This window comes from Meriones unguiculatus, chromosome X, assembly GCF_030254825.1.
Source record: "Meriones unguiculatus strain TT.TT164.6M chromosome X, Bangor_MerUng_6.1, whole genome shotgun sequence".
Lineage (NCBI taxonomy): Eukaryota > Metazoa > Chordata > Mammalia > Rodentia > Muridae > Meriones > Meriones unguiculatus.
This window is the reverse complement of record NC_083369.1, coordinates 57064984-57087620: the sequence shown is the minus strand read 5'-3', so window position 1 is coordinate 57087620 and position 22637 is coordinate 57064984. Positions and strand designations below refer to the sequence as shown.

General features: G+C 40.0%; 2 protein-coding genes across 3 annotated transcripts in view; both read right to left on the bottom strand.

The window, feature by feature from the left end:
• Drp2 (dystrophin related protein 2) overlaps positions 1-2530 on the bottom strand; it is a 47936-nt gene extending 45406 nt beyond the window's left edge. The window contains exon 1 of one of the 2 annotated variants that reach the window (XM_060375705.1): positions 1938-2530. The gene's annotated coding sequence lies outside the window, so the exon portion shown is untranslated. The remainder of the gene's footprint in view (positions 1-1937) is intronic. The other variant, XM_060375706.1, reaches the window with a different exon arrangement.
• Positions 2531-13409: 10879 nt separating this feature from the next.
• Cenpi (centromere protein I) overlaps positions 13410-22637 on the bottom strand; it is an 88184-nt gene continuing 78956 nt past the window's right edge. The window contains exons 21-22 of the mRNA XM_060374544.1: positions 14345-14380; positions 13410-13802 (exon numbers count right to left, since the gene is read on the bottom strand). Of these exons, the coding sequence (XP_060230527.1) occupies positions 14357-14380 (24 nt within the window). The 3' untranslated portion in view covers positions 13410-13802; positions 14345-14356. The remainder of the gene's footprint in view (positions 13803-14344; positions 14381-22637) is intronic.

The following is a 22637-nucleotide window of genomic DNA, read 5'->3' as shown; positions in this document are numbered from 1 at the left end:
ACAGAATCTATTACCATTCTCCTAAAACTGTTGTCCTAGAAAGACTTCCTTACTATTTTAGCTGTCAGTGTTTGGAATCCTTTGGAAGGACTGGTAAGATGGCTCAGTGGGCAAAGGCACCTGCTGCCAAGCCTGAGGACCCAAGTTTGATCCCTGGAACCCACATGGTAGAAGGAGTAGAAGTGACTTTTGCAAGTTGTCCCCTGACCTCCACGTGAGAGTTATGTCACATGCCCCTCTCTCTCACATGCACATGAAACAAATTAAAATGTAAGAAAAGGATAAAAAAAATACTAGACTCCTTTGCAAGAGAAGACTGTAGTTATATATTGTAACATCCACTGAGTAGGTTTCTCTCAGTGACTGCCTTATCAGTACAGAATCCTATCTTCTCACCTTCAGGAATGAGATCTAACCTTTACCTCACAGGTATTGTGGCAGATTGAACCAGAAGCTTATGAGCATGTGGGATGGGAAAGCTGTGTCCTAAATGTGTTCTTTACATCTAAATGTTGGGCCTACCCTAAGTGTGCTGCTTCAGGCCAAGCTCCCCTCCTTTAAGTGACAGCAGAGCTGAAAGCTATTCCTTGTGGGAGCTCAGAGCCACACAGCTAGGGCCTAACCCAGAAGTTGCAAGTTTCTTCCTTCATGCCTTCACACCATGCCAAGAGTTGGCAGGAGTAAGCTCTTGGAGGCAGAAAGACCTGATCATCCAGGGAAGGAGCAGCTCCATCCTCTTTCAGGAACAAGACATTAACTTCAACTTCCAACACTGATATTTCTTGGAACCATCTCCCCACTCAAATCTCAGAAGAATCTGCTCAGGTTTGTGGCTTCCTCTAGACTTTCTTAGAAACTGACATATTTGGGGGTCTTTCATTTATAAACAAAGATTGCTTTGGAAAAGTCTATACATGAAGATTTTTAATGTCCTTGTTCTTTTGAACAATTGAAAGGAAAGCAGAAAAATATGTTATTTTCCTTACAGTATGTACCATGTTCTCAATGGAAGCTAACACTAGATCTCTTTACTTAAGATCTCTTTTCCCCATCCCAGCCATCTCACCTGCTTGGGACCCATGAGCCCTGTCCTATACCTATTAAAAGAAGGATACACCATATTGACTCATACAGTCCCAGGCCCCTATATCAGGCTTGGCACTTGGCCAGAGGCTAAGAGAGGACTGAGAATTATTGCAATGAGTATTATTATATTTTAGAGTTGCTCTTCCTTTATTTTGTAATTTGTTAAATGACAGAAAGGTTTTTTGTTTGAGGAAATGGGGTGTTGGAACCTAGAGAAGTAAGCTCTATTTCAAATCAGTCCAAACTATGCTCTGGAGAGGTAAAAGGTACCTGTGAGGTTCAGGAGGGAAAGAGGGAATCAGAAAAGAGAACAGACAATGGAGAAACTGCACCAGGGAAAATGAGGGGGTTCAGGAAGTCAGTGCTGAGATGTCATGAGCCCTTCACCCAGGGCTCTGAGGCCTGAGCCCAGTTTACTTCAGGGAAGAACTCCTATGTCCTGTCATCTGGCCAGAATACTCATTAGCTCAGAAAATTGGAGGTCCAGTGTTGCTTCTCTTTTCTTTTCAGCAAATGCTGTCCACACACACCCCTTCCCTCTCACCAGTAAATCTACTCTTGAACATAAATCTAAAATAAATAAATAAACAGCCCATTCTTATCAAAGAAACAATCACAATTGCTCCAATTGTCTTGAGTTACTATTCTTGGGTATCTTTTTTCTTCTTTATGAATACAATCGGTGGCTATTTCATTAGAAGCATTTTTAATGCAAGTGTTCCCCCCAAAGGCACATGCAGGCAGACAAGAACAGGCATACAGACACCCCCTTAGACAGTATCCTTGAGGCTTCCCTTATTTCAGCCAGCTGAACGAGGGCAGGGTTTGGAAATAATTTCTCCGTGGCCTACCTTCTGATTCCGTCAGGTCTGCGAAGCAAGCGGTAGCTGGGAGGCCCTGGCTAGGCCGCCTCTGTGAATCAGCAAAGAAGTCCCTCAGACAGGGATGCCGACAGCTGCTGTGTGCACACTCTCCCTCTGTCTCTCCCACCTCCCTATCCTCCTTCTCCTTCTCCTCCTCCTCCTCCCCTCTCCGAGCAGCTCTGTGTTGCTATGCAATCATCGCCAGGACTAACAGCACCATACCGACCTCAGGCAAAGACACCCTTGACCGGACAAATGCAGAAAGAGAAAGGACAGTTTTATAAAACTACCAGAGCTGTGGCGGCTCACGGAGATTTCAGTTCATTAGAAGCAGAAGAGCAAAGCGGAAGAGCCTGAAAAGCAGAGGGAGAGAGGGGGAGCAGGAGGAGAGGCTTCCACTGGAAGGAGGAGACAAAAGAGCCCTGGAGATCAATAGGAGCTGCTGAGCTCAGTGAACTGTCTGGCCCCCAACTTCCACATATCCAGCCCAGAGCCAAAACCAACTTTGGAGCCAGCAGCTGGCAGGGGCCCCTCAGTAGCCAGGCCAGGATTAAATTTTTGTGCCGGGAGCTGAAACACTATGCTCTAACAATTGTCATTGGTATTCAAGGTACAGACTTGGGCACAGCTCAGTATGCCAGTGACCTCTGAGCTCTTGCAGTCACTCCCTCCTAGACCTTCAGTGTGTGAAACTCAACAAGTAAAATAAAGAAAAGGGACTTTGAATGATTTGAGAAAATTAAGCTCCTTTCTGGCTCACTTCACTGACTACCCCACTCGCTGTCACGGATTTTGTCCACACCAGCTCTTAATCTTTTAACTTTTAAAGTTCCAAACATCCCCTAATAGATCTGGATGCAGGATATTATGCTCCTTTACTGAGAGCTCAGCACACACCAGGTCACTTAACACACACTGAGGGAATGAACAATGAATGGATGGCTGGGTAAAGGTAGTCAGAAAACCCTCACCACTCTCCACCTACCCAAAAGAGACCGAGGCTTGAAGCCCTAGAAGCTCCAGGTCTTGGCAAAGAGACTCCTTTTTCCCTCCCTCTGGGTATGTCTGACGAGGATCAAAACTGCATATGCTCTGATGGTACTGGAACATAAAACAGAAAATACTTCTGGATTTGGGAAATCTGAAGCTGGTGTTAGTATGTCTAAAAGACTGAGAATTATTGCAATGAGTACTATTATATTTTAGAGTCGCTCTTCGTTTATTTTTGTAATTTGTTAAATGACAGAAAGGTTTTTTGTTTGTTTGCTTGTTTGAGACAGGATATTATGTATCCCAGGCTGACCTCAACATTGGTATACAGCTAAGGGTGACCTTGAGTTCTTAATCCTTTGCCCTTTACCTCCTGGTGCTGACATGATATGCATGCAGTACTGTGCTGGTTTATATTGTGCTAGGGGACAAATCCAGGGCCCTGTGTTTGCTAGGCAAACATATCACCAACTAAACTCTATCTCAAGCCCCGAGAAAAAGGTTTTTAAAAGAATTTTAATTGAAAAGTAGCAATTGCTCATATTCAGTGAGTTGTATACTTATGTTATAGAGCCATTCCAGCTAGCAAATATAGCACTACCTCACCAACTTACCATCTTTTCTTGGTGAAAATGTTATTGCCTTTTAGCAGTTTGGAAAGAAGCACATTATTATCTGTGCACACATGATGCAATATTGCCATTATTAACATTTTCAATATGATCAACATTCTAAAGCAGGCAGATCTCTCTGAGTCAAGGCCAGCTTGATCTACAGAATGAGTTCCAGGACAGCCTGGGCTACACAGAAAAACCCTGTCGTGAAAAAACAACAAACAAATGAACCTTCCACCAAAAAAAAAAAAAAATAGAAGTTTCTAGCTTCAGCAAATAGCTAGAAATGAGGCCTGATCTCTTCAAAACAAACAAAGCTTAACAACATAAATTCAGTCTGGAGACCTTGTTGTATAACAGTTTCCTCTTTTTCCACTGAGAGTGAAACATTCCAGTCTGCAGGAAAACTTTTTAAACAGAAAGTTAAAAAAAAAAAAAAGCTTCAGGAAGTCCCTGAAACTAGAACCCTCACTACCAGAGTAAGCTAGAGAGAGAAGCTGCAAAGAAGAATCTCAGACAATCCAAGCTGCCAAAAATAACAGACAAACTGAGCTGTGAAGACTCTGAGACCAGACCACTCGCCTGGAAGAAGCAGAAAACAGCTGAGATGCCTGGAAGAGGTTTAGACCAAGTGAGACACCTGGAAAGGACACTCTCCAGCCTGTTGATCTGCCTGCGGGCCATGCAGTGTGCTCCAAGGTTCCCAGCTTTGTGAGCTGTCCCCCTTGCTGGGGTGGGCTTTGGTGATGCAGCTGTCTTTGAGTCATTTCTGCTCCCATAAGTGATCCCCTTACCCATACTGTTGTAAGCAACCCCAATAAAACTTTTTGGTTCACCAAGTTAGACTTTGGTGGTATCTGTAATTTGGTCTGTCACAGACTCCTTATCTGGAGTGAATAGATGTGTGTCGCATTTCCTTAGGAAAAGAATTTTCACACAACAGACCCACAGGTGGAAAGGGAAAACTGACCTCCTCAAATTGTCCTCTAACCTCCACACATGTGTTGTACCCTGTGTGTACTCCCTTACACACAAAACAAACAAATAAATATAACAAAGGAAGAGATTATTTTGTCTCACAGTTTAAGGATGCAGTCCATCATGGCAGAAGCTACATGGCAGCAGTGCTGTGAAACAGTTGGTCCTCTTGTATGCATGATCAGGAAAAAAAAGCAATGAATACTACTCCTCAATTCATTTTCTCCTTTATATTCAGTCCTATATTCCAGTCTATGAAATAGTGCCATCTACATTTAAGATTGATTTTCCCACTTCAGTTAATCCCATTTAGAAAGTCTCTTACAGTCACGTGCAGAGGTTTATCTCTTAGGTGATTTTCAATCCTGTTGACAATAGTACAGTCACAGCTGGTAATTTCTTCAGATCTAATTATTTATTATTATGATTATTGAATATTAATATTGAATATGAGCTAATTGTTTTGAATTGTTTTGTTCAGTTTATACTCACAACAAATAAATTGTATTAATACTTTCATTTTACAGTACAAGTATTATGACACAGTGACATTAAGTAATAACTCAAGCAAGCCCAAGATCATATAACTAATAAATTATGAATATAAGGCTTAACTTAGACCTCATTAGCCAATGCCTATATGATTAACCATGAATCTTATATTGTTTTATTTCCCTAGCCAAGGCCTAATCCAGATTGGAAAAGGGAGGAATCTTCCAGTGGGAGCTGAAGTTATGGAGCCACAAAGATAAGGCTGTAGAAGGAATGGAAGCCTATGTTAAAATACAAATTAAGAATTTTAACCAAGAAGGTGATGTAATTAGATTTTGTTTTTAGTAATATCACTTCTAATGGCTTTTATTCACAAAACATTACTGGGGGCCTCCCTTACACTAAGATCTGTGTTGCAACACAGAGCCATACCATAAAAAATAAAAAAAAAAATCTGAAATGACTTTCAGGTTGTTCACAAAAATAAATAAATAAATAAATAAATAAATAAATAAATAAATAAATAGATAGATAGATAACTGAGATAGCTAATGAGGCATAAATACAATAAAGTGATGGGCATAATAAAGGTTGGAATGAAGAACAGAAGGGCCAGAAATTTGGAGTACAGTTGTATCCATCTGTTGAGGGTATGAAGCAGGGTGGTGGGGATGAGGGTTTAAAGAAATGGACACTTAGCACCATCACTGAAAAAAATATCTTTTCCCCTGATGGGGGAGCAGCCTTACCAGGCCACAGCGGAAGACAATGCAGCCACTCCTGATGAGACCTGAAAGGCTAGGGTCAAATGGAAGAGGAGGAGGACCTCCCCTATCAAGTCCCTATCAGTGGACTTGAAAAGGGGCATGGGAGGAGATGAGGGAGGCAGGGTGAGATTGGGAAGGAGTGAGGGAGGGACTATAGCTGTGATAAATTGTAATTAATAAAATTAATTAAAAAAGAAAAATATGTCTTGTCCCCACTAATGGATCTTCTTTATGTTATTTTTTCCTCTTACCATTTCTTCCTAGTCTGGTTATTTGCTAAGTGTCTGAAGGAAACAAATAATAAAGTGCGAGTATAGTTTTTTTCTCCTTTGAGCATGGGAGAGCTAGTATAAGTTGATTTTTCTGCCTTTTGCCATTCTACAGCCTTCTTCATTGACTCCATGACCAACTTTACCAAAAGTAGTACTTCAGATTATTTCTATTCTTCCTAAACACCCAATGCCAGGCACTTGTGTCAGCAAACAACCTCTTCTCTTTACTGAAAAAGTAATGCCCCCTCTGAAAACTTTTTTTTCCTCATGATTTCTTACAGTCTTCCTTTCCATCATCTCTAGACAACCCAAAATTTATTTTCCTCCTCTAGGTCAATGCCTTGATCTCACAGCATTCTTTCTGTATGGCCTCTCTCTAAATATCACTCTCCTACTTCTCTCATTCCCTCTCCTTCTTCTTGTCTCTGTCTCCATTGCTTTTTTATTATCTTCAACACCTTTCCTGCCTCTACGTCTTTTCTTGTTGCCTGAAAACACAAGAAAGTCAGCAGTTTGTTAACTCCTGTGATCTGAGAAGTAGGAATCATATATGTTCACTAGAGAAAGTCCCCCAGGACATCCCATGCACATCACACAGACAGCCAGATTAAGACTGTGTCACCAATGAGCTGTAAAATGGAGGAAAGAAGCAGCATCAGAGAAGAGAACTCCCAGGTTAAAGGTAAAGTGAAAAGTAGGGTTAAAACTGGAACAGACAAAAATAATTGTAAATTGTCATTTATTATCTACAAATGTCTACTGACATATTAGTTTATTCATATATAAGAAATTCCTTCCAAGAAATGGAAAGTACCTGCAGTAAAACATCAAAATGGTTTTAGCAGAGAAACAGATAGAAGGAAATTATCCTGGGGCAGTCAAGATTAATAGGGATTGAAATGGGACAAGGAATGAGACCCACAGGAGGGAAAGAGTCTCATCAAGTGTGTATGACATTGATGAAGAAAGCAACAAGTTGGGAGATAGGTTGTAATTTTAGGAAGATAAGATCACAAGGCTAGGAAAGCTGGCTTTTGTCACTGGAGTTAAGAAATAATGCAAACCCATAATACACTGAAGTATTATTGTTCCAGTCAATACCCCAAGCACTCTGTTGAAATTTGCTGAACATTTCAAGATGCAGAACTCATTTTATACACTTGACTACCTCCCACCAGCTTCTCTTGTTCTTCAAGCTTCTGCTAAACCAGACCCAGCAGCTGGGGTGTTACATAACCAAATAGTATGTTCTATTTATGTTCTCAAATATATTCCATTTAGACCCAAACCTCTCAATCTGCACGGTTAAAGTGGTAGAAAGAACACTGAATTAGAGTCCATGGACAAAGGTTCTAACCCCAATTTTATTACAAAATTACTGTTAATCTTTTGTGGCCTTTGATTTTTTTTTTTTTTTTGATTCTTCACCAAAATGTAGGTTTACTTCACTTCATTAGGTGGACAATCCAATAGAACAGTAGCTGTGAATATACAGCAGATATATTGACATTGTAAAGTGCTCTTCAAATGTAAGAGGTTATTATTTCCATTGCTTCGAGGTCCTGGTGCTTTTCCTCTCTTTAAAAGGACACAAAGACCTATAGTAGATTGCATTGGCCAAGAAATGTGTCTGGAATGTATTTATCTTCCTGTTTCTATCATGTACCAGATACTATAGTTCTTTAACTAACCGGCCTAACCATTCAGTTTCAGATCATCCTTCCTAGTATCCACCTCCCAGCCCAGACTGTAGACATGCGCACATTCCACAGCACCCTTTCCCATATGAGTTTCCAGGATAATGTGTGCAACTCAATAAGCTACAGGCTCTCTGGGCTGGAAAAAAAAAAAAACAGCTATTGATTTGTACTTTCATTGTATTCAGGTTGATGAGGCAAGGCAGGAACACACACTGAGAGAGGAAGGGGATTAATATTTTAGAGGATTACATCTTGTGCCATACACAGCATAGAGCACTTGATATCTGTTACCTCTCATAATGCTTACAACTTTCCAGTGAGGCAAGGATTGTTATCCCCAGTTTTACACAAAAGGCACCTGTGATTCCAAGAGGTTAAGCAGCTTGTTCAAGTTCATAAAGCTAATATGAAATGCAAGCTTGGATTCTATCCTAAATCTACCTAACTCCAAAGTTGATGCTCTTTCCGCTTCTCCCCTATTTGCAGGCAAGCTCACAAAGTTAAAAAACAACAGTGGGGGCATGTCACAAGGCTCACCACTTCATCACTTCTGGCACACTTAATTGCACACATTGCCATCACATCTGGCAAATACTTTGGCCACCAACTGGTAAAGGACCCTTTCCAGGATGCCTTTAATTCTTAACATTGCCTTGAAATATGAAACAAGCCTGGGTCTAAAAGACAAGAATTATCTATTTTTTACATCTAGTAGTGAACTCTAGATATAGATACAATATGATATTTTCAATGTGAAAAGCTGTCAATAATAAAAAGTTGTCCCACTCATTCCTGCCTTGCCAATAACCAACCAACCAAATTCAGACCTACCACAGTGACACCATCTTAAATTTGACCTTAGAATCCTGTTATAGGAGTGGGTTGTCAGTACCTACTTCCTTAATATAATTTGAGGAAGGCTGACTCATCAAAATTATTTCCCACTCTGGCCTTGCCACAGTTCCTTACAGTCTCCTATTTGTCACATATGTCCAGTTAAGGAACCTGCCAAAATGTAAGTACTGCCTTAAGTAGTTAGACTCTACACACATTAGTTTGTCACCTTCCTTGTAGCCACCAGACTTGAGACACATAGCAAATGATTTCAAAAGGGGAAGATCCAATGTCATATACACTGCACAGGTACAGTCAAGCAGGTTCAGGCCAAGATATTTAGAAATCTAAGCAATGAGATAATAGTGCAAAGCCTACACACCCAAGTAGTGTTCAAGCTAAAATAATACTAACCTGTTAAACACGCTAAAATAGTTAAACAAAACCTAATTATTTACACAATTAACACGGCAATACTTTCTTATTGCCATACAACTTGATGGTTTTCAGTGTGCTTAGGATTATGCAACCATTACGAGACCCAAACTTTTTGTTTCATATCTTTAAACGAAACTGTAAGTCCATTGGACACAAAGTCCAAATTGTGTGGCTAAAAATATCTTTATAAAATAATAACTGTCAGTAAGTAGAAAAGAGGTCCAGGTCACAGAAAAAGGAAGTTTATCAGTCTTTCATCTCTCTCCATCCCTCCTTTAGTTCTTCCCTCTTTCCCTCCATCCTTCCCTCAATTCCTCCCTCCTTCCCTTTCTCCTTTTCTCCCTCTGTCCTTCTTTCCCTCCCTCCCTTTTGCTTATCTTGCTCACATTTTTGAGACAAGATCTTACTCTGTAGTCCACAGCAGCCTGAAATGTAGACCAAGCTGACTTAAAACTTTAAGCAATCCCCCTGGATGAGCCTCCAGAATGTACCTATCTGGCTGAACAGTCTTTCTGTGAGGGGTCATGCGACATATAACACAGAAAAAATCGGATCAAAGCTATAATGAAACATACTTCATACAATGAGTACTAGGTCTCAGTATAAAATAGGATTTTCTTTAAAAACACATTTGGTACATTTTTAAAAAGGATGTGTTGGAAAATTTTTATTTTAAATCAGTACTGTGTTTTTATATACTATACTAAATTCTGCATATCTCACTGAGAAAGAAATACCCCTTTTTCTCTAGTTTGTACAGTTTTTGAATATTTCATCCACAGCTGTCTTCAAAATTTCCAAACTTAGTATCTGTCATTTCTCATTTCCTCCACACCTCTTGGAACTCTGAGCAACTAATAATTCAATTTATGTCTCAATAGAGTATACTATAACAGACATTTTAAACCTATGGAATCAATCATATTGTGATAATTTGTGCCTGGATTTTTTCACTCAGCATAATGTTATAACATTCTTCCATGTTGTACCACGTATCAGCATTTCATTCCTTTAAAGGCTGAATAGTATTCCTTTGTATGTGCATACTACATTTTTTCTTTATTTTTATTCTTTGACAGCCTCATATGCAATGAACTTCAAAACTTTTCACTCCCTGTTACTTTGTCTTCCTTTCCTTATCCCATTGAAACTTTTTTCTTCCCCACTTTCCTCCTCCTACTTTCACATCTTTTATTCTGTGTGACCCACGCTGTTTAAATATGGTTGCCTTCCTGAGCATGAGAAGGCGGTTATTTACAGGAGCATGGGCAATTTACCAGTGGCTACACCACTTGAGAAAATGACATGCTTTAACTCTGCCACCATTAACTGCCAATAATTATAATGAACTTTGCTCCTTCTTTGAGGAATGTTGACTAGCCCAATCTCGTTCATGTAACCACAGCTGTAGTACTTTCTTGAGTTCACTGGCCATGTCATGTCCAGAAAACACTGTTTTGTATCAGTCTGCCCCATCCTCTGGTTCTTACATTTTCTGTCTCCTCTGCCTTGATGTTCTCCAAGCCTCAGGTGAAAGAAGGGTTTAAATATAAAGATAAGAATAGGATGTTGCAAGATGACCCAGGAAGTAAAGGTACTTGCTGCCAAGCCTGATGATCTGAGTTTGAGCCCCAGAATCTAAATGGTGGAAGGAAAGAACTGCCTGCCCCAAGTTGTCCTCTGACCTTTACACTTATGTTGTGGCATGCTCCTTGTCCCCCATCTAATAGAAGTATTTTTTTCTTAAGATACGTAATTAGAAGGCAGTTAGCACAACAATTGTAGCAAGTTCTCATCTAGGGCCTATGACCTTTTCCACTATGAGTTCTTGGCCAGATTTATAGTATCAACCTCAAGTTCACTACTGTGAAACAAGCCTTAAATACAATCAGAAAGTTCTTGGTTAGCCCTGCACTTGTGCTACTATTACATTGGTATATTTTGCCAAGTTGGTTGTTATTGTAGTTCACAGGGACTACGACTTTTGGTTACTTTTCTCCCTCTGCATCCTAAATGTACCTTACAGTAAGTACTATGAAAACTAGCCATTGGGGAGGGAGCCTCCAGATCAATACAGCTTGACCTATCCATGTCTTTTAACTAAACTGAACAGTATCTTCAGCAACATGATCTTATCATTCATTTCTGTTGGCAATCAACACCAATAGCAACAGCCTGAGTAAACAATATTTTATTCATCCACTCATTAATTATAGACATTTGGGTTACTTCCATTTTTTCATTACTATGAATATGCAAACATCCATGTGCAGGTATTTGTGTGGACATTTTCACATTTTGTTAACAGGATTTTGCTTAGATTGGCCTTGAACTCACCATGTTCCTGCTTCGATCTCCTGACTGCTGAGAATATAGATTTGGACCACTAAACTCACCTTGTTTTCACTTCTTTCAGGTATATATATAAGAAAATTTGGTTAAGATTTCAAAATGATCAGTTAGCTTAGTGTGATGGTATAAACCATTAGCCCCAGCAGAGCAGGCAGATAGATCTCAGTGATTTCAAGGCCAGCCTGGTCTATGCAGCCAGTTCCAGATCAGCCAGAGCTACACAGTGAGACCTCGCCTTAGAAAAAAAGACTGTGGGTGGGTTAGAACCCACTGGAGGAGTTCTCTTTTCTGAGAAGGGGAAGGGAAACACAGAGGAGGGAGTGTAAGGTCAGGACTGGGAGGAGAGGAGAGAAATGGCTGCAATCAGGCTGTAAAATGATTAAATAAATAAATAAGAAAAATAAAAATAAATTTTTGAAAGACTGGATGAGGACTAGAGATGTAGCTCAGTGTTAGAACACTTGCCTATCGTGTGAGGCCCTGAGTTCCATCATCAGCCCTTAAAATAAAAAATAAACTAAAACAAAATAAAATAAACTGAAGAAAGGGGGGGAAGCAAGAAAAGAATTTTTGTGTTATATGGTAACTCTATGTTCAACATGTTGAGAACTGCTAGGATATGTAGCAGTGTTTGTACATTTTTATATTCTCACCAGCAAGTTACAAGGATTCTAGTTTCTCTGCATTTAATACATGCTGTATATCTTTTACAGTACAGCTAACCCTTCCTTTTTTAAGATATCAAATAGCAATCCTCTCTCCTTTTTTTAGGGGGTAATCTTTAGTTACAGTGTATAGATGGATTCCTGGACATGTGACTTGTGTATCCATTATGCCATCCAGAACATGGACCGGCTGAGTTGATTGTTTGTAGGGCTGAAAGCACATCAGAAAGGACATAATTTGTGTAAAACACTGCCAACACTGAACCAATTTTTATTTCATTTTATTATTTTGTGGGCATAGGTGTTTTGCCTAAATATATACCTGTGTGCCGTATGGGCACATGATGCCAGTGGAGACCAGAAAAAGACATTGGATCGTTTGGAATTGAAATTACAAAAAGTTTTGTAGATCCTGGGAATCAAACCTGGGTTATCTATATAAGCCATCTGTACAGCTCCAGAAAACCAAAATTCAGAGATGGGATAATACAGTTTCTGACTAATAGGGAAAAAAGAACCTTATTCTAACTACAGCACAAAGGAGAATGTGAAAAATACTCTAGTAAGGTCATGGCAGAACTGAGGAGTGTTGGGGTAAACCCGGCACAACAGTGCCTTTCAGAGCAGTCCCCCAAATGCCACAAAACAGTCCAGATTGTCATGATTTCTGCTCAGATCTCCTAGGAAATCAAGATCTTCTGGAAAATAGATAGAAGAGCAAGAAATGAGGCACTTTGAAAAATACTGTACTGGGCTACAAGGTTTATTTGTCATTTTCTCATTTCAATGACTATCCATGCTTTCTACTCACTTTCCAGCCTGGCCTTATCACTTTCAATCCATTCAATTTGTATAGCTGCACTGAAAAGTGGCTACAAAGTGCCTTGTAATTTTAAAGTACATTATAACTAATAAACATTCAATGCAACCTTTTTAGCAAAAAACCAAGCAAATCTTACTTTAGCAGATCATCAATGGCTCTTTTCTAATCTAATTTACCTGAATCATTCCCATTACACCTCTTTGCATCAATATACCCTAGTATCCAGAAGTAATGCTGACAATCACAGATGACTTCAGAGAACCTTTGCAATCTTATTTATAATCACTTTGTTTCAGTATTTTGCTTTAAAAATAAAAGGCAGATCAGGGGAGGTTGCTTCTGTAACAAATTGCTTGAGACAGTTAACTTATAAAGAGAAAAAAAGTTATTTGGACTATGTCTTTTTAATGCTTATATTAGAATACGTTATTCATATATAATAACAGGTTTCATTATGACATTTTCATTTTTGTATAGGATGCATTTCAATCACAGTCACACACCAGTTATGGCTTGTTTCCTTTCCATCCTTGCCAATCCCTTTCCTCTTTCCAACTAGCTCCCCTTCTATTTTCATGTCTTTTTTGTATGTCTGTGTGATCCAATGAGTATCATTAAAGTTGCTTACAGTAGCATGGGTGAGGGCATGTTTACAGAAACAGTGGAGCCTTACCTGTGGCAACATCACTGAAGAAATATTTCCTCTCCTCCCCATCAGCCACTGCATGCATATAAAGCCTCAGGGAGATGAGGCTCCGTGAGACCCACATTCCATGAGAGGATAATGACAGGCCTAAAGTTGTGCAGATCTTGCGCAGGTAATCACAGCTGCTGTGAGTTCAATAATGCAAGTCATGTCAGTGGTCTTCACTGATCCCACCAGCTTCCTCAGGTTCTTGTATTCTTTCTTCCAGCATGTATCCTGAGCCTTGGCAAGAGTGGAGAAGTTGATAATAGATGTCACAGTTGTGCTTGGGTAAGCAACAGTCAGTTACTCTAAGCACTTAGACCAGTTATAAGTCTTACCACTTCAAAAAGAACCCTCTAGCCAAAACTGAGAACACTACCATTATATAAGAAAAAATGTAGTTATTTAGAAGGCAACTTGATGGGCACACCACTGGACTTGCAGTTTGGTGGTTTTAGGACATGATCAATTGGCCCTATTTCTTTGGTTTATGGTGAGGTAGCACAGAATGCTGGGAGCATATTGTGGAGTTAACCACTCACTTAAGGACAGGAAGTTAAAAAGAGGGATTTCAAGTGCATATCTCCAACGAATACAGGTTTCCTAGTGGGACCTCCAACTCAAGCTTCCACCATCTCCCAGTACACTACTCTACATGTTTCTAACGTGGGAACTTCTGAGGGAATGTCAAGACCCAAGCTATAAAAGATCCATTCTACAAACAGAAACACTGAGGAACATCCAGATTAATGATTTAATAATTTAAAGGAAATTACACCTACCAGATTAAATTTCTATGTGTCCTTCCTGTCTTCCTCCTATCCAGGATAAAACTGAAGTTATTAAAGTTATATTTTTAAGCTGGGTGTGGTAGTACACACCTACAATTTAGCACTCAAGAGGCTGAGGCAGGAGAATCACAAATTTGAGGCTGTATAGTGAGAGTCTATCTCAACAAAACAAACATAAAGGCTGGGGGTGATTAGTAGAGTGCTTGCCTAGAATATGGAAGACCTTCCCTAGGTCTGGCCCTCAGCACTGTAAAAAGAAAAGCAAAGAAAGTATGAATAAATATAAAACTACAGGTTTAAGGTACTTATTTCTCAGTCCTAAGCCTTTCTTCCAAGGCAGAGCACAGCTAAGTCATATTCAAAAGGCTGGAGAAGGTAATTTGATTTTTGAACTCTCTACTTTCCTGAAGGGGGCTCAATTGTTCTTAAAAAAAAAATGTCAAGTGAGACCTAATTGGCCTCAACCACTTGTCCAAAGTCTCTTTAAACCAATGGGCCCCAAATGTGTGGCTGATAGAGCCTTGAGGAAGCCTTCAAAAATTAGAAACATTTTATTCAAAGATTTGTTGAGCTCTTGCTAACTTTAGTGCCTCAGTATGATACTAGTGTCGTAGTTCCCAGCATAGACTTTGAAAGTCTACTGCTTACTTATTGACTTTAGTTCTTTCTTGGTAAAATGAGAAGACTAAAGTTATTCAGAGAAGAGTGTAGGTGTAAGGATAAAATGACACCCACATGTGACATACCTGGCACGTGATAAACATTATCTACTAATGTAATTTGGGCTGAACTGGAGCAAATCTATCATGGATTACTGGGCAATGGACAACAGTTGGTGGAATAAAACTTTAACAGCTCTTTACGGAGCTTCATGGATTCATTCACTACTCAGTGTCCCCTAGGACAGAAGCATGTGCTGAGAAGAGTCGTGGCACAGGCATCATTACTGTTGGCAGTTAAGTAGAAATACTATTTAAATGTCAGAGAATGACTTGCTGAACTACTTAAGTTTCAGAAACACATCGGCACCACAGAGAACATTATTAAATACCTTCTCTAGGCTAAATGATTTCTGTCAACAGAGCATGGGTCCTAGAATCCCTACTTTCTATCACAGGACAAAGAGGGCAATGCATTTTTTTTCTTTTTTTAAAATTAAAATATAATGTCATTTTCTTTTTCCCTTTTCTCTCTCCAACCATTCTCACGTGCCCCCCTACCTTGCTTGCTCCCTCTCTTTTTCTTTCTTATTGTTTTACACACACACACACACACACACACACACACACACACAAATAAAACCTGCTCAATCCATTTCATGTTACTTCTATTTATATGATTCCAGGGCTGACTGTTTGGTGTTGAATAATCAGTTAGGGGGATCATCTTTTGGGATCATGACTTTTTTCCTGCTCCCAGAACTTCTAAGTTATCTTTGTTTAGAGGCAGGACTCCACAAGAATCTACCCTTGCATGTTAGCTATCTATTGGTGTTGTCTTTGCTCAGGTTTTATTTAAGCAACCATATTGCTGAGCCTTCATGGATGAAGTAACCCTGTCATTTCTAGGAGACACTGTCTCATACTGACTTTCTGGTCCTCTACCTTTTACAATCTTTCACCTTCTCTTTTGAAATGTTTGCTGATTCGACTGAAGACTCATTCAATAGGAAAGGAAACATGTCTGGTATAAAATAAATAAATAAATAAATAAATAAAAATTAAAAAAAAACCTACCAAACTTCCTGGAGCTAGCAAGTTCATGGATCTTAAAAAAACCTTCTACCAAAACTTTACCAATATACAATACACAATAAAAATGTAACTATTATCTGCATTCTAAAAACATATCCTTATACCCACAGCTAAGTGTAGCTCTCACCCATCATCAAAGAAAATTCTCTTCGTAATACACAAAGACCATTACAGAGAACTATAACTGTTCAAGAAGCAGCAAACAATTGATCTTGGGGTAACCAGCCCCAATGGAGACATCTATAATACAGTGCATTTTAAAGACAGTTGTTCATAAATTCAAAGCCCAGAACTTAACACACGAGGTCAATTTTTCCAAGCAACATTTTTTGTAGAATAATAGTGACACCTAGAAAAGTTAAATGAGTGGCAGAGAGAAAAAACAGTTGGTGAGCTTACTGGGAAGAGTAGCTTAGGACTACCTCAAGAATATAGATCCACTTTATTGGGATATAAAGTTCAAAATAAAGATAGGTTGGAAAATCAGAATTCTGTTTTGGTTCTACTAATGGCAGTCATGCCCCACTTCTGGCTTTTATCCATATGAGTGTCTCCTCTGTGCACAGTACTGGCAAGTCTTCAAAGAGTCACACAAAAAGGCAACAAATGAGCTTCCCGTCTCCCATCTGTAATTAAACTGAAGTGGGAAAAATATTCTGCATTTTGTGCCTGTAAACTTAATTCCAGAGTGGAGAATACAATGGCAACAGCTGCGCTAATTGCTTTTATTTTACATACATTGCTTAGAGTTGGGGCCTCTTGAACTCAATTCACAAACTGTCATTAAACCATGTGTGGGCACTTCTGTTTGTTACATGACTGCAGCCAGAACTGAATAAAATTCTATGTTTATGCTCTCTACTGCACCAGTCCTTCATTGAGCTGGCATTCCAGTCTTTAAATAGTAACCAATGGGTTAGCATAACAGAGCACTACTGGTACAGCTCTGCTGCTCCCTTTAACTCATTTTGTCATTTGGAAAATCTGCTTCTGTTCTCCACTCCCTCCTATGGCTTACTCTTCAGAAACAGGAGGCCAGGGAGCAACCTTTTGTGAGCAATCTAACAGTGCAGGAGCCAAGACAACAGCAGACTTAGCAGAACCTTAAGCACCAGGGAGCTAGCAACCCACTCATCTCTACAGCCTCACTACATTCCTCCAGATTCCTTGGTCAGAGTTCCCAGTACCTCCCACTTAGTGTGAGAAGACTCGTGGTGACTGGGAGGTAGGCAGAGGCAAACAATTCGCTAACACCCAAACTATTATTCATCACTAGTATGGGATGGGTTAGGTATAGTTCTGCCTGAAAACAAAGAAACAGCCTCTTCCAGCCATGTGCATCTCTAGTTACATGTGCATCCGGATTCCCCCAGAAATGAGCCAGGTTTACACCTACGCTGTCTAGTCTTCAATCTGTTTCAAGTTAGCAGGGTCCAAACTTGACAGAAAATCTCTGATTGTTGAAAGCTTGGAGCTACCATTGTAACTATTACATTTTAATACCGTCCTTTGCTTTGGAGCAGTTTCTGCCTGATGGCACATGGGTAGAGAAATGTATTGTGACCTAAAAGAGAGAGCATCTGTGAGGCTTCTAAGAGGGGTTGATATTTAATTTGTCCCTGGCTGAGAAGGGCATTTCTGGGGAGTAAATAGCAAGCAAGGACACACAGGAGGTATCCAAGGACATTGTTCACAAATTCAAAAGTAGAGTACAGTTGAGGATGCCAGAGCAAGGAATAAAGGGAGGTGTGGCAGATGCTGAAGGGCACTGAATGCCATGTTGAGGTGGTAAAGGTGCTTCTCTAAGTCAGGGAGCCTTCTAAGCAGATGAAGACCAATCCAATGGACATTTACAAAGGCAAATCCAATGGACATTTACAAAGGCAACTCTAAACAGGAATATGAAGGTTTGATTGGCAGAAGTAAGGGAAACATTTAGGAGGTTCTAGCAAGTCTTTAGATAAAAAACCACCACAAAAAAACAAAAAAACAAAATGAAGGGCTGGCCAGTGAGATAGCTTATCAGATAAATGCACTTATTACCAGCCTGATGACCTGAGTCTGATCCCAGGATCTACATGGTGGATTGAGAGAATCGACTCCAAAAAGTTGTTCTCTGACCTCCACACGTGCATCACTGGATATGTGCACCCCTACATACACACGAGTTATTTTTTTTTTAAACCTGAAGGGTTGGAATGTAGCTCAGTATGGAAGTATTTGTGTAGCACCCATGCAGCCCCGAATTTGATCCCCAGCACTGTGTAATACAGCTATGGTAGCACATTCCTCTAATCCCAACATTTGGAAAGTTAAGGCAGGAGAATCAGGAGTTAAAGACCAACCCTGGCTACACAGTGAGTTAAGGGACTAGCCTGGGATACAGAGATATTGTTGGAAGCAAGTAAGAAAGGAAGGAAAGGAGGGAGGAAAAAGGAAGAGAATGAGAGAAGAAGGAAGGAAGAAGAAAGAGGGAAAGGGAAGGAAGGAAGGAAGGAAGGAAGGAAGGAAGGAAGGAAGGAAGGAAGGAAGGAAAGGGAAGGAGGGTGGGAAGGAAGGAAGGGAGAGATGGAGGGAGGGAGAGAGGGAGGGAGGGAGGGAGGGAGGGAGGGAGGGAGGGAGGGAGGGAACGTGGTTGGATCACATCTATGGCCATAGTAGCAAGAACTGAAAGACAGCAGATTTAAACAAGAAAAAACAGTGGTGGGTTGATGAGCAACTGACTCCCTAGAGGAATAAAAAGACTCTAGAGAGTTTGCTAATCTCTATGGTGTCGAATACTTTTATCCATGGGAGATTCAAGCTACCAATTGGATACTGCTTGAGGTAGAGCTGGGAAGATATGCCCAATCAGCTTTCTCAATCCAGTCTGGGCAAGCTGCAGCGTAGCACTACGAAATGACAAGTAGATGCAGAGAGAAATAATTTGGAAGAGTGCTTAGATACTAAGTTAGTGGTAAGACAAAACTCAGGTGAGAGAACAGATTGGGTGAGGAAGGAATAAAAGATAGGAGGCCTAGACCTCCAAGAAGGAATCATGACCTTGATTTTGGACACACCAATTCAGAAGCGCTAGCTGTGAAATTTAACTTTCAGTGAGGCTATGACTTGTAACAACTAGTAACCTTAATGGAATGTTTATGTTGGACTAAGTGCATTTTGTATATTTAAATCTTGCAGGTTTGCAATCCTATGGGTGGAGGAGATAACTGACATTAACAGGTTGTTCAACAAATATCTATTAAATTAATGAATGGGTTTAAAGGACATAATATAGATAGCAATTCTGTTGTATTCTTTACTTTATAAAAAAGGGAAATGGGGCAAAACCTAGCTGGACAAAGTCACAGGATTGTGGTTCAACCTGAAGCCAGTGTGACTCCAAAACCCCATGCTGTACTATAAATATGTACCGTGCAGACAAAACATGGCAGAGTTCTTCCCTTCTTAATCATCTAACCCTACTGGATCATATTACCTAGTACAATGCTAGGCTGAAGGCCTACCATCCAAAGTGACTATATGTGAAGCAATGGCCTTTATGAAGCCATTAGAGCTACATGAAGAGACAGTACCCTAATCTACTGAGATTAATATCTTTGTGAGGAGCAGCAACCAGAGTACTCTGTCCCCAATTACAGAAAGAAAATATAACACCCACGAAACCACAGTGAAAGAGCTGTGAGCAAGGCAGGAAAAGAGACCTCACCAGGAACCAGGTGACAGGCATCTGGATCTTGGAGGGTCTTCTCAGCCTCCAGAACTCTGATTAATTTTTTATTTGTTGCTTAAACCATTTAGTCTATGTTGTTTTGTGATGGCCCCCAAACATTAATATACATAGTATAGTATCATAAAACATTTGTTGAACGAATGAAAATAAGTCCTAATGTTTATACTGGAATTACTATTTTCCAGAAGTGAGACCTAGTAAGACATAAAGGATAAACAGGAATAAAAAGAGAGACCTCTGTTAGAGGACTTTTCTCCTGTGAGGTTTCCAGCTAGGGGTGAGAGCAATATCACTAGCCACTTTTCCTTTGGATAACATTCTCCTTTTTCCACTATTTATTTACCTGTAAAATTAGAAGTATGATAAGGGAGTTAGAAAACTATTTACTAATGCAATAAATATGTAGCTGATCTGCAACATACCCAGTAGCTTATTTATTGTGTGTGTGGTGTATACATGTGTACATGTTTGTGTGTGTACATGCATACGTCTGTAGGCTTGAGGCCTTTTTCTCTCCCCCCCCCCCCCCCCCCTTATTTTCTAAAGGATCTCTCAGCGAACCTGGAGCTGCCTGATTCTACTAGACTGATGAGCCAGAAACCCCAGGATTCTCCTTGGGTGATGTGAACTTAGGTCCACATGTTTGCACACCAAGCATGTGTCAAAAGGAGCATCTCCCCAGCCCTATCTTTTTAAAAATATCACTAAAATCCCGGATTTGTTGTTTATGTTATTTCAATTTTTCAAATAAAGTTGAGAATATACGTATTTTCATTTGTGTGAGATAAGGTCTCCTGTATCCCAGGCTGGCCTCAAACTAGGTAAACAAGGATAACTTATAACTCTTTATCTTACCACCTATCCTACCTGGGTGCTAGGATTATAGGTATTGCCAACCAAGTCCATTATATGGAGTGCTGAGGATTGCTGCCAAACTGTCTACCAACTGAGCTACATCCCTAGCTCCAAGAGGCTATTTATCTTGTAGGTTATATTACAAGGTTAAATGTCTACATTTTAAATAATACATGCAAAAATAAAATAAACATCCTCCTTGTACCCTTACCAAACAATAGCATGCATTCTTTGCTCAGGAGATCATTTCTCTGTCTTCGTATTGGCTTATTTCCATATGAGAATATCAGTCTATTTTTTAATTAATTATACTTTATTTACTTTGTATCCCCCCTGTACTTCCCTCCCTCCTCCCTTCCCAATTCCTCCCTTCCTTCCCCTTCTCCACACTTGCCCCTCCCCATGTCCACTGGTAAGGGAGGTCTTCTTTTTCTCCCTTCTGATTCTAGTCTGTTAGGTCTCATCGGAGTGGCTGCATTGTCTTCCTCTGTGGCCTGGTAAGGCTGCTCCCCCCTGGGGGGGATGATCAAAGAGCAGGCCAATCAGTTCATGTCAGAGGCAGTGTCTGTTCCCATTTCTATGGAGCCTACTTGGAGACTGAACTTTCATGGGCTACATCTGTGCAGGGGTTCTAGGTTATCTCTATGCATGCTACTTTGTTAGAGTATCAGTCTCAGGGAAGACCCCTGTGCTCAGATTTTTTGGTTCTGTTGCTCTCCTTGTGGGGCTTCTGTCCTCTCCAGATCTTACTATTTCTCATAAGTCTCGGGATCTGCTTTGATAGTCTGCAGGGCAAAGCCTTTCAGAGGCCCTCTGTGGCAGGCTCTTAACTTTTTCCTTGTTTTCTCCTTCTTCTGATGTCCATCCTCTTTGCCTTTCTGGATGACGACTGAGCATTTTAGCGTTTTAGAGTCCTCTCTATTGATTAGTTTCTTTAGGTGTACAGATTTTAGTATGTTTATCCTATATGATATGTCTATATGAGTGAGTATATACCGTGTGTGTCTTTCTGCTTCTGGAATAGCTCACTCAGTATGATCTTTTCCAGTTCTCAACATTTACCTGCAAATTTAATGATTTCCTTGTTTTTTATTGCTGAGTAGTATTCCATTGTGTAGATATACCATACTTTCTGTATCCATTCCTCAGTTGAGGGGCATCTTGGTTGTTTCCAGCTTCTGGCTATTACAAATAAAGCTGCTACAAACATGGTTGAGCAAATATCCTTATTTTGTACTTGAGCCTCTTTTGGATATATGCTTAGAAGTGGTATAGCTGGATCTTGAGGAAGCGCTATTCCTAGTTGTCTGAAAAAGCGCCAGATTGATTTCCAGAGTGGTTGTACAAGTTTACATTCCCACCAGCAGTAGAGGAGGGTTCCCCTTTCTCCACAACCTCTCCAGCATGTGCTGTCACTTGAGTTTTTGATCTTAGCCATTCTGATGGGTATAAGGTGAAATCTCAGGGTCATTTTGATTTGCATTTCCCTGGTGACTAATGATGTAGAGCATTTAAATGTTTCTCTGCCATTCGATATTCCTCTATCGAGAATTCTCTGTTTAGTTCTGTTTCCCATTTTTTAAAAAAACAGACACACTCAACCTGTTAGAAGAAAAAGTAGGGAATAGCCTGGAACTCATTGGCACAGGAGACAACTTCCTGAACAGAACAGCAACAGCACATGCTCTAAGAGCAGCAATAAATAAATGGGACCTCATGAAACTGAAAAGCTTCTGTAAAGCAAAGGACACTGTCGGCAGAACAAAACAACAGCCTACAGATTGGGAAAGGTTCTTCACCAACCCTATATCTGACAGAGGGCTAATATCCAGAATATATAAAGAACTAAAGAAGTTAAAAAGCAACAAATCAAGTTATCCAATTAAAAAATGGAAAACAGTTGGACTATTTTATATATATATATATAATTTTTTTTCATTCT